The following is a 13,071-nucleotide window of genomic DNA, read 5'->3' as shown; positions in this document are numbered from 1 at the left end:
GGTCCCGCAGCCGGCCGGGGGGTGAAGTGGCATCCCAATCAATCAGTCAATCAATCAATCAATCAATCAATCGTATTTATTGAGCGCTTACTGTGTGCAGAGCACTGTACTAAGCGCCTGGGAAGTACAAGTTGGGAACATACACAGACAGTCCCTACCCAACAGTGGGCTCACTGTCTAGAAGGGGGTGGCACTAATAATGGCATTTGTTAAGCACCTGCTAGGTGTACTAATAATAATAATGATGGCATTTATTAAGCGCTTACTATGTGCAAAGCACTGTTCTAGGCGCTGGGGAGGTTACAAGGTGATCGGGTTGTCCCACATGGGGCTCAGTCTTCATCCCCATTTTACAGAGGAGGGAACTGAGGCCCAGAGAATGATAATGATGGCATTTATTAAGCGCTCACTATGTGCAAAGCACTGTTCTAGGCGCTGGGGAGGTTACAAGGTGATCAGGTTGTCCCACATGGGGCTCAGTCTTCACCCCCATTTTACAGAGGAGGGAACTGAGGCCCAGAGAATGATAATGATGGCATTTATTAAGCGCTTACTATGTGCAAAGCGCTGTTCTAAGCGCTGCGGAGGTTACAAGGTGATCAGGTTGTCCCACATGGGGCTCACAGTCTTCATCCCCATTTTACACAGGAGGGAACTGAGGCCCAGAGAATGATAATGATGGCATTTATTAAGCGCTTACTATGTGCAAAGCACTGTTCTAATCACTGCGGAGGTTACAAGGTGATCAGGTTGTCCCACATGGGGCTCACAGTCTTCATTCCCATTTTACAATGAGGGAACTGAGGCCCAGAGAATAATAATGATAATGATGGCATTTATTAAGCGCTTACTATGTGCAAAGCACTGTTCTAAGCGCTGGGGAGTTTACAAGGTGATCAGGTTGTCCCATGTGGGGCTCACAGTCTTCATCCCCACTTAAAGATGAGGGAATTGAGGCCCAGAGAATAATAATGATAATGATGGCATTTATTAAGCGCTTACTAGCACTGTTCTAAGCGTTGGGGAGGATACAAGGGTAATCAGGTTGTCCCACATGGGGCTCACAGTCTTAATCCCCATTTTACAGATGAAGGAACTGAGGCCCAGAGAATAATCATGATAATGACGGCATTTATTAAGCGCTTACTAGCACTGTTCTAAGCGCTGGGGAGTTTACAAGGTGATCAGGTTGTCCCACAAGGGGCTCACAGTCTTAATCCCCATTTTACAGATGAGGGAATTGAGGCCCAGAGAATAATAATGATAATGATGGCATTTATAAGTGCCTACTATGTTCAAAGCACTGTTCTAAGCGCTGGGGAGGTTAAAAGGTGATCGGGTTGTCCCACAGGGCTCACAGTCTTAATCCCCATTTAACAGAGGAGGGAACAGAGGCCCAGAGAATAATAATGACAAAGATGGCATTTATTAAGCACTTACTACGTGCAAAGCACTGTTCTAAGCGCTGGGGAGTTTACAAGGTGATCAGGTTGTCCCACAAGGGGCTCACAGTCTTAATCCCCATTTTACAGATGAGGGAATTGAGGCCCAGAGAATAATAATGATAATGATGGCATTTATAAGTGCCTACTATGTTCAAAGCACTGTTCTAAGCGCTGGGGAGGTTAAAAGGTGATCGGGTTGTCCCACAGGGCTCACAGTCTTAATCCCCATTTAACAGAGGAGGGAACAGAGGCCCAGAGAATAATAATGACAAAGATGGCATTTATTAAGCACTTACTACGTGCAAAGCACTGTTCTAAGCGCTGGGGAGTTTACAAGGTGATAGGGTTGTCCCACATTGGGCTCACAGTCTTCATCCCCATTTTACAGATAAGTGAACTGAGGCCCAGAGAATAATGATTATGATGGCATTTATTAAGCGCTTACTATGTGCAAAGCACTGTTCTAAGCGCTGGGGAGGTTACAAGGTGACCAGGATGTCCCACATGGGGCTCACAGTCTTAATCCCCATTTTTCAGATGAGGTCACTGAGGCCCAGAGAAGTGAAGTGACTTGCCCAAAATCACACAGCTGACAACTGGCAGAGCGGGATTTGAACCCGTGACCTCTGACTCCAAAGCCCGGGCCTGTTGTTGGGTAGGGACCGTCTCTAGATGTTGCCAACTTGGACTTCCCCAGCGCTTAGTCCAGTGCTCTGCACACAGTAAGTGCTCAATAAATACGATTGATTGATCGACTGAATGAATGAATCATTATTATTATTATTAGTAGTAGTAGTAGTAGTAGTAGTGGTAAGCACTTAATAAATGCCATCATTATTATTGTCATCCTTGGGCAGAGGTGCCAGCTTATCATGCATATTTATTACTCTGCTTATTTATTTTACTTGTACAAATTGATTCTATTTATTTCATTTACTTGGACTTCCCAAGCGCTTAGTCCAGTGCTCTGCACACAGTAAGCGCTCAATGAATACGATTGAATGAACAAATCATTATTATTATTATATCATTATTATATAATTATATATTATTATATTATATATTATAATTATAATAATCATTAGTAGTAGTAGTAAGCACTTAATAAATGCCATCATCATTATTATTATTATTATTAATCAATCAATCAATCGCATTTATTGAGCACGTAATGTGTGCAGAGCACTGTACTAAGTGCTTGGGAAGTCCAAGTTGGCAACACTTATCCTTGGGCAGAATGATTATTATTAGTAGTAGCGGTAGTAAGCGCTTAATAAATGCCATCATTATTATTATTATCCTTGGGCAGAGGTGCCAGCTTATCATGTTGACAGGGGCAGGTGGGCAACGGGGTGCCAGCTTGTACTTCCCAAGCGCTTAGTCCAGTGCTCTGAACACAGTAAGTGCTCAATGAATGTGATTGAATGAATAAATCATTATTATTATATCATTATTATATAATTATATATTATTATATTATATATTATTATTATAATAGTCATTAGTAGTAGTAGTAAGCACTTAATAAATGCCATCATTATTATTATTATTAATCAATCAATCACATTTATTGAGCACATAATGTGTGCAGAGCACTGTACTAAGTGCTTGGGAAGTCCAAGTTGGAAACACTTATCCTTGGAAAGAATGATTATTATTATTATTAGTAGTAGTAAGCACTTAATAAATGCCCTCATTATTATTATTATCCTTGGGCAGAGGTGCCGGCTTATCATGTTGACAGGGGCAGGTGGGCAACGGGGTGCCAGCTTGTACTTCCCAAGCGCTTAGTACAGTGCTCTGAACACAGTAAGTGCTCAATGAATGTGACTGAATGAATAAATCATCATTATTATATCATTATTATATAATTATATATTATTATATTATATATTATTATAATAGTCATTAGTAGTAGTAGTAAGCACTTAATAAATGCCATCATTATTATTATTATCAATCAATCAATCAATCGCATTTATTGAGCACATAATGTGTGCAGAGCACTGTACTAAGTGCTTGGGAAGTCCAAGTTGGCAACACTTATCCTTGGAAAGAATGATTATTATTAGTAGTAGTAGTAGTAAGCACTTAATAAATGCCCTCATTATTATTATTATCCTTGGGCAGAGGTGCCGGCTTATCATGTTGACAGGGGCAGGTGGGCAACGGGGTGCCAGCTTGTACTTCCCAAGCGCTTAGTCCAGTGCTCTGCACACAGTAAGCGCTCAATAAATACTATTGATTGATTGATTGATTGATGGATTGGGGTTTAAAAACCCGGGGTCTTTCCGCCCCGATGGGATGCTCTCCCGTTTTACAGAGAGCTGAGGCGAGCGAGGCTTAGGGATGCGGGAGCCCGGCCCCCGCGGCTTCGAGCGCCCCGGTCCCCCTCGCCCCCGAGCCTCGGGGTCCAGTACACTCACCCCCTCGGCCGCGTCGATAAAGAGCACCACGCCGTCCGAGATGCGCAGGCCGGCCGTGACCTCGTCGGAAAAGTTCACGTGCCCTGAAAAAAACCCAGCTCAGTCCCCCCGCCGCGGCGGGGAGGGCAGTGCCAGGGTCGCGTTGGGCACGCAACGGGTCCGTTTAGGGCTCTGCTGTCCTCTCCAAGCGGTTAGTACAGTGCTCAGCACATAGTAAGCGCTCGGTAAGCACGACCGAACGAATGAAGGAGGGGCTCGGAGCCAGCGAGCGATCAGAAGCGGGGAGGAGGTCGGTCCGCGACTGTATGCTCGTTGTGGGCAGGGAATGTGTCAGTTTGAGTGTACGCTCTCGAGCAGGCCTTCCCAGACTGAGCCCCCTTCTTCTCTCCTCCTCCCCATATACACACACACACACACATATATATAGTAATATTTATATGTAGTATAAACACCCATAACAGTATACATATATATGTATACATATACTCATATATATACAGTAATAGAGTAATAAATAGTAAATATATAAGTAATAAATACAGAGACAACAGACAACAACAAATAATAATAATAATGATGGCATTTTTTCATCATCATCATCAACAATTGTATTTATTGAGCGCTTACTGTGTGCAGAGCACTGGACTAAGCGCTTGGGAAGTACAAGTTGGCAACATATAGAGATAGTCCCTACTCAACAGCGGGCTCACAGTCTAAAAGGGGGAGACAGAGAACTAAACCAAACATACTAACAAAATAAAATAAATAGAATAGATATGTACAAGTAAAATAAATAAATAAATAAATAGAGTAATAAATATGTACAAACATATATCCATATATCCAGGTGCTGTGGGGAAGGGAAGGAGGTAAGATGGGGGGGATGGAGAGGGGGACGAGGGGGAGAGGAAGGAAGGGGCTCAGTCTGGGAAGGCCTCCGGGAGGAGGTGAGCTCTCAGTAGGGCCTTGAAGGGAGGAAGAGAGCGAGCTGGGCGGATGGGCAGAGGGATTGGGGGCATTCCGGGCCCGGGGGACTATGTGGGCCAGGGGTCGACGGTGGGACGGGCGAGAACGAGGTATGGGGAGGAGATTAGCGGCGGAGGAGCGGAGGGTGCGGGCTGCGATGGAGAAGGAGAGAAGGGAGGTGAGGTAGGAGGGGGCAAGGGGATGGATGGACAGCCTGGAAGCCCAGGGGGAGGAGTTTCTGCCTGATGCGCAGATTGACTGGAAGCCACTGGAGATTTTTGAGGAGGGGAGTAACATGCCCAGAGCGTTTCTGGACAAAGATGATCCGGGCAACAGCATGAAGTATGGACTGAAGTGGGGAGAGACAGGAGGATGGGAGATCAGAGAGAAGGCTGGTGCAGTAGTCCAGACGGGATAGGATGAGAGCTGGAACGAGCAGGGTAGCGGTTGGGATGGAGAGGAAAGGGCGGAGCTTGGCAATATTGCGGAGCTGAGACCGGCAGGTTTTGGTGACGGCTTGGATGTGAGGGGTGAACGAGAGAGCGGAGTCGAGGATGACACCAAGGTTGCGGGCACTGTTCTAAGCGCTGGGGAGATACAAGGCGATCAGGTTGTCCCACAGGGGGCTCACAGTCTTCATCCCCATTTTCCAGATGAGGGAACTGAGGCCCAGAGAAGTGAAGTGCCTTGCCCAAAGTCACATGGCTGACAAGGGGTGGAGCCAGGATTCGAACCCAGGACCTGTGACTCCAAAGCCCGGGCTCTTTCCACTGAGCCACGCTGCTTTCCCCGTTGGCCCTGACTGGCGGGAAAATGGGAACTCGGAGGGCAGGATGGGGAAAGGGCCGGCCCCGCAGACGTACCTGGCGTGTCCATGATGTTGAAGAGGTAAGACTTGCCCTTGGTGTCCGGCAGGACGACGGTCACGGGGGTGCTTTTGATGCCGACCCCTCTCTGGAAGGACAGAGGAAGCAGTCAGGGGCCCCGACCAGCTCCAGAAGGATTCGCGCTCCCCTGGGGGACCCCAATCCCAATGGGGGAACGAGCCCGGGAGCTTCCGAGTTCCCAACTTGTACTTCCCAAGCGCTTAGTACAGTGCTCTGCACACAGTAAGCGCTCAATACGATTGATTGATTCCGAGGGACAAGGTCGGGGTGGAGATCACCGGATCGGACGACTAAAATTCAGGCCTGATGGAGCCGACTGTGAGCCCGCTCTTGGGTAGGGACTGTCTCTAGATGTTGCCAACTTGGACTTCCCAAGCGCTCTGCACACAGTAAGCGCTCAATAAATACGATCGATTGATTGACCGTCTCTATATGTTGCCAACTTGGACTTCCCAAGCGCTTCATCCAGTGCTCTGCACACAGTAAGCGCTCAATAAATATGATCGACAGATTCATTGATTGACAGTCTCTATATGCTGCCAACTTGGACTTCCCAAGCGCTTCGTCCAGTGCTCTGCACACAGTAAGTGCTCAATAAATATGATCGACTGATTCATTGATTGACCGTCTCTATATGCTGCCAACTTGGACTTCCCAAGCGCTTCGTCCAGTGCTCTGCACACAGTAAGCGCTCAATAAATACGATCGATTGATTGATTGACCGTCTCTATATGTTGCCAACTTGGACTTCCCAAGCGCTTCGTCCAGTGCTCTGCACACAGTAAGCGCTCAATAAATACGATCGATTGATTGATTGATTGACCGTCTCTATATGTTGCCAACTTGGACTTCCCAAGCACTTCGTCCAGTGCTCTGCACACAGTAAGTGCCCAATAAATATGATCAATTGATTGATTGATTGACCTTCTCTCTATGTTGCCAACTTGGTCTTCCCAAGCGCTTAGTCCAGTGCTCTGCACAGTTAAGCGCTCAATAAATACGATCGATTGATTGATTGACCGCCTCTATATGTTGCCAACTTGGACTTCCCAAGCGCTTCGTCCAGTGCTCTGCACACAGTAAGCACTCAATAAATACGATCGACTGATTGATTGATTGACCGTCTCTATATGCTGCCAACTTGGACTTCCCAAGCTCTTCGTCCAGTGCTCTGCACACAGTAAGCGCCCAATAAATACGATCGATTGATTGATTGATTGACCGTCTCTATATGTTGCCAACTTGGACTTCCCAAGCACTTCGTCCAGTGCTCTGCACACAGTAAGTGCCCAATAAATATGATCAATTGATTGATTGATTGACCTTCTCTCTATGTTGCCAACTTGGACTTCCCAAGCGCTTCGTCCAGTGCTCTGCGCACAGTAAGCGCCCAATGAATACGATCGATTGATCGTTTGACCGTCTCTATATGTTGCCAACTTGGACTTCCCAAGCGCTTCGTCCAGTGCTCTGCACACAGTCAGCGCTCAAATACGATTGATTGATTGATTGATTGACCGTCTCTACATGTTGCCAACTTGGACTTCCCAAGCGCTTTGTCCAGTGCTCCGCACACATTAAGCGCTCAAGAAATGCGATTGAATGAATGAATCTCCCCGCAGCACATTGGCCGGTCCATTCGGTTATGTACTTGGCTACTTCACCGTGGCCTCCCAGTCCATCCCCTCGCTCCCTCCTTGTCCATCGCAGCCCGCACCCTCCGCTCCTCCGCCGCTGATCTCCTCACCGTTAGGCCTCGTTCTCGCCCGTCCCGCCGCCGACCCCCAGCCCACGTCCTCCCCCTGGCCCGGAATACCCTCCCTCCTCACATCCCCCAAACTAGCTCTCTTCCTCCCTTCAAAGCCCTACTGAAGGCTCACCTCCTCCGGGAGGCCTTCCCACACTGAGCCTTCCCTCCCCATCGCCCCTACTCCCTTCCCGGCCCAACATCACTCGTGTACATATTTATTATTCTATTTATTTTACTAATGATGTGCCTATATCTATAACTCTGGAGAAGCAGCGTGGCTCAGTGGAAAGAGCCTGGGCTCGGGAGTCAGAGGTCATGGGTTCGAATCCCGACTCTGCCAATGGTCAGCTGTGTGACTTTGAGCAAGTCACTTCACTTCTCTGGGCCTCAGTGACTTCATCTGCCAAATGGGGATGAAGACTGTGAGCCCCCCGTGGGACAACTCGATCACCTTGTAACCTCCCCAGCGCTTAGAACAGTGCTTTGCACATAGTAAGCGCTTCATCATTAATAATAATAATAATAATGTTGGCATTTGTTAAGCGCTTACTATGTGCAAAGCACTGTTCTAAGCACTTGGGGGGATACAAAGTGATCAGGTTGTCCCACGTGGGGCTCACAGTCTTAATCCCCATTTTACAGATGAGGTAACAGGTTCAGAAGTTAAGTGACTTGCCCAAGGTCACACAGCAGACATGTGGCGGAGTCGGGATTCAAACCCATGACCTCTGACTCCAAAGCCCGTGCTCTTTCCACTGAGCCACGCTGCTTCTCCATTATTATTCTCCAGCGCTTAGAACAGTGCTTTGCACATAGTAAGCGCTTAACAAATGCCATCATCATTATTAATAAACGCTATTATTATTATTTTTATGCCCCTCTCTATCTGTCATTTCTTTATTTCTATTAATGCCTGTCTCCCCCTCTAGACTGTAAGCTCGTTTTGGGCAGGGAATGTCCAGTTTATTGTTCTATTATGCTCTCCCAAGCGCTCAGTACAGTGCTCTGCACCCAGTAAGTGCTCGATAAACAGGACCGACAGACTGTGAGCCCACTGTTGGGTAGGGACTGTCTCTCTATGTTGCCAATTTGTACTTCCCAAGCGCTTAGTCCAGTGCTCTGCACACAGTAAGCGCTCAATAAATACGATTGATGATGATGATGATGATGATGATATGTATCTATATGTGTTTGTACATATTTATTACTCTATTTATTTTACTTGTACATATCTATTCTATTTTATTTTGTTAGTCTGTTTGGTTTGGTTCTCTGTCTCCCCCTTTTAGACTGTGAGCCCACTGTTGGGTAGGGACTGTCTCTATATGTTGCCAACTTGTACTTCCCAAGCGCTTAGTCCAGTGCTCTGCACACAGTAAGCGCTCAATAAATATGACTGATGATGATGACATGTATCTATATATGTTTGTACATATTTATTACTCTATTTATTTTACTTGTACACATCTATTCTATCTATTTTATTTTGTTAGTCTGTTTGGTTTTGTTCTCTGTCTCCCCTTTTTAGACTGTGAGCCCACTGTTGGGGTAGGGACTGTCTCTATATGTTGCCAACTTGTACTTCCCAAGCGCTTAGTCCAGTGCTCTGCACACAGTAAGCGCTCAATAAATACGATTGATGATGATGATATGTATCTATATGTGTTTGTACATATTTATTACTCTATTTATTTATTTTACTTGTACATATCTATTCTATTTTGTTAGTCTGTTTGGTTTGGTTCTCTGTCTCCCCCTTTTAGACTGTGAGCCCACTGTTGGGTAGGGACCGTCTCTATATGTTGTCAACTTGTACTTCCCAAGCGCTTAGTCCAGTGCTCTGCACACAGTAAGCGCTCAATAAATACGATTGATTGATTGAATAACGGAGCCCAGCGGCCCACCTGCCCGCACGGGTGGGCTTGGCTGCCCTCAGGACGCACTCACCTCTTGTTCGGTGAACAGGATGTCGGTGTAACAGAGCTGCGGAGACACAACCGCCGTGAGCGGCCGAATTCGGCCTCCTCTCCCGCCCCCGGCAAAGCCCCCGAGGCCCGATCCGGGACCGGGAGCGGGGGACCGTCCAATACAGAGTCACCCGCCCAGCGATGGCCGGAGACAGGGCCCGGTCTAGCCCGCTGAGGGCCGGTCGGCCACGGCCCCGGGGGAACCGCGACCCCAAAACCCTTGGAGTCTTGGAGTCAGAGATCGTGGGTTCAAATCCCGGCTGCGCCAATTGTCAGCTGTGTGACTTTGGGCAAGCCACTTCACTTCTCCGGGCCTCAGTTCCCTCATCTGGAAAATGGGGGTGAAGACGTGGGCCAACCTCATCACCTTGTAACCTCCCCAGCGCTTAGAACGGTGCTTTGCACATAGTAAGCGCTTAATAAATGACATCTTTATTATTATTATTATTAGGAGCCCCTGATCCCGCCCGCTTTGGGTTTTCCGGGGCTGATTCCCAACCGGGCGGAGGCGACAGTTCCGGAACCGCGTCCTGCTGGTCTCCAACTTAGAGGATCGGAGCGGACGGACGCAGGGATGGACGGAGGGTCCGCGGCGGGCGGCTCCTACTTACATCTTGGTCATAGCGTTTCCTGATTTCCGGGTGGGTCTGCTCGATCAGACAGTCCACGAAGCAAGTCTGAGAGAGGGGAGAGAAAACCGGATTTCGCACCCGGGGCCGGACCCCCCACCCCGGGGTGGGCGGCGGGGGGCCGCGGAGCAGAGCGCAGGCGGGGAAAGAAAGCGGGGTCTAAACCACAGCCCGGCGTCCAATACGGTGGGACCTTTCCGAACCGGGGACCGGTTTTGCGAATATCATCATCAATCGTATTTATTGAGCGCTTACTGTGTGCGGAGCACTGTACTAAGCCCTTGGGAAGTCCAAGTTGGCAACGTATAGAGACAGTCCCTACCCAACAGTGGGCTCACAGTCTAAATAATAATAATGATGGCGTTTATTAAGCGCTTACTACGTGCCAAGCACTGTTCTAAGCGCTGGGGAGGTTACAAGGTGATCAGGTGGTCCCACGGGGGGCTCGCAGTCCTAATTCCCATTTTACAGATGAGGTCACTGAGGCTCCGAGAAGTTAAGTGACTTGGCCAAGGTCACACAGCAGACATAATAATAATAATAATGATAGCATTTATTAAGCGCTAGGTGCAAAGCGCTGTTCTAAGCGCTGGGGAGGTTACAAGGTGATCAGGTGATCCCACGGGGGGCTCACAGACTTAATCCCCATTTTCCAGATGAGGTAACTGAGGCCCAGAGAAGTGAAGTGACTTGCCCAAAGTCACACAGCTGAAAATTGGCAGAGTCGGGATTTGAACCCCTGACCGCTGACTTCCAAGCCCGGGCTCTTTCCACTGGGCCACGCTGCTTCTCGGCCAAGTATCCTCCCAAGCTGTTAGTACAGAAGCAGCGTGGCTCAGTGGAAAGAGCCCAGGCTTTGGAGTCAGAGGTCATTTCAATTCAATTGCATTTATTGAGCGCTTCCTGTGTGCAGAGCACTGGACTAAGCGCTTGGGAAGTCCAAGTTGGCAACATCTAGAGACGGTCCCTACCCAACAGCGGGCTCACAGGCTAGAAGGGGGAGGCAGACAACAAAACATATTAACAAAGTAAAACAAATAGAATAAATACGTACAAGTCCGTACAAGTCTTTTAGACTGTAAGCCCACTGCTGGGTAGGGACTGTCTCTATATGTTGCCAACTTGGACTTCCCAAGTGCTTAGTACAGTGCTCTGCACACAGTAAGCGCTCAATAAATACGATTGATGATGATGAAGTAAAATAAATAGAGTAATAAATCCGTACAAACATATATACATATATCCAGGTGCTGTGGGGAGGGGAAAGAGGTAAGGCGGGGGGATGGGGAGGGGGAGATGAAGAAGGGGGCTCAGTCTTGTCTCCCTCTCCATCCCCCCCATCTTACCTCCTTCCCTTCCCCACAGCACCTGTATGTATGTATATATGTTTGTACAGATTTATTACTCTATTTATTTATCTATTCTATTTATTTTATTTTGTTAATGTTTTGTTTTGTTGTCTGTCTCCCCCTTCTAGACTGTGAACCCACTGTCGCGTAGGGACCGTCTCTATATGTTGCCAACTTGTACTTCCCAAGCGCTTAGTCCAGTGCTCTGCACACAGTAAGCGCTCAATAAATACGATTGATTGATTGATGGATTGATAGGTTCAAATCCCAGCTCTGCCACTTGTCAGCTGTGTGACTTTGGGCAGGTCACTTCACTTCTCTGTGCCTCGGTTACCTCATCTGGAAAACGGGGATTAAGACTGAGTCCCCACCGTGGGACAGCCTGATCACCCTGTAACCTCCCCAGCGCTTAGAACAGTGCTTTGCACATAGTAAGCGCTTAATAAATGCCATCATCATTATTATTACTATTATTATGACAGTGCTCTGCACATAGTAGATTTTTAGACTGTGAGCCCACTGTTGGGTAGGGACTGTCTCTATATGTTGCCAACTTGTACTTCCCAAGCGCTTAGTCCAGCGCTCTGCACACAGTAAGCGCTCAATAAATACGATTGGTTGATTGATTGATAGTAAGCGCTCGATAAATCCGACTGATTGACTCAGTCATCCTCACCTTGCCGTGGTGGAGGTGTCCGCAGAGCGTCACATTCCTGATCAGCTCCGAGTTGTCCATCAGATCTGCCAGGAAGCTACGAGGGAAGAGAGAGGAGACGGACCTCAGGGAGTCGCCCCCCCAAATCTCGGCGTCCCCCCAAGTCCCCGGGGCCCAGCGAGATGCCTCGGGCACACGACGCTAGGCAAGGCTCCAGACTGTAAGCTCCTGGTGGGCAGGGAACACGTCTACCAACTTGAGAAGCAGCGTGGCTCAGTGGAAATAATAATAATAATAATAATAATGGCATTTATCAAGCGCTTACTATGTGCAAAGCACTGTTCTAAGCGCCGGAAAGAGCGCGGGCTTTGGAGTCAGAGGTCGTGGGTTCAAATCCCGGCCCCGCCACTCGTCAGCTGGGGGACTCTTCTAGACCGTGAGCCCGCTGTCGGGTAGGGACCGTCTCGATATGTTGCCAACTTGGACTTCCCAAGCGCTTAGTCCAGTGCTCTGCACACAGTAAGCGCTCAATAAATACGAATGAATGAATGAATGAAAGTCACTCAACTTCTCTGTGCCTCAGTTCCCTTATCTGGAAAATGGCGATTAAGACTGTGAGCCCCGCCGTGGGACAACCTGATCACCTTGCAATAATAATAATAATAATAAGCATTTGTTAAGTGCTTACTATTTGCACAGCACTGTTCTAAGCGCTGGGGAGAATACAGGGTGATCAGGTTGTCCCATGTGGGGCTCACAGTCTTCATCCCCATTTTACAGATGAGGTAACTGAGGCCCAGAGAAGTTAAGTGACTTGCCCAAGATCACACAGCAGACATGTGGTGGAGTCGGAATTCGAACCCATGACCTCTGACTCCAAAGCCCGTGCTCTTTCCACTGAGCCATGCTGCTTCTCTAACCTCCCCAGTGCTTAGAACAGTGCTTTGCACATAGCAGGCGCTTAATAAACGCCATTATCATTATTATTATTAGTGTT

The 13,071-nt window shown here is 47.9% G+C and overlaps 1 protein-coding gene across 1 annotated transcript in view; it reads right to left on the bottom strand.

Moving 5' to 3' along the window:
* Positions 1–13,071, bottom strand: part of EFTUD2 (elongation factor Tu GTP binding domain containing 2) — an 85,478-nt gene that overhangs the window by 48,393 nt on the left and 24,014 nt on the right. Inside the window, exons 5-9 of the mRNA XM_038754394.1 lie at positions 12,096–12,171; positions 10,053–10,118; positions 9,422–9,457; positions 5,701–5,791; positions 3,872–3,954 (exon numbers count right to left, since the gene is read on the bottom strand). Of these exons, the coding sequence (XP_038610322.1) occupies positions 3,872–3,954; positions 5,701–5,791; positions 9,422–9,457; positions 10,053–10,118; positions 12,096–12,171 (352 nt within the window). The remainder of the gene's footprint in view (positions 1–3,871; positions 3,955–5,700; positions 5,792–9,421; positions 9,458–10,052; positions 10,119–12,095; positions 12,172–13,071) is intronic.

The sequence above is a fragment of the Tachyglossus aculeatus genome, chromosome 11 (genome assembly GCF_015852505.1).
Source record: "Tachyglossus aculeatus isolate mTacAcu1 chromosome 11, mTacAcu1.pri, whole genome shotgun sequence".
Taxonomy (NCBI): Eukaryota; Metazoa; Chordata; class Mammalia; order Monotremata; family Tachyglossidae; genus Tachyglossus; species Tachyglossus aculeatus.
Note: the sequence above shows the minus strand (reverse complement) of the source record. Positions and strands in the feature narration are given on the sequence as shown.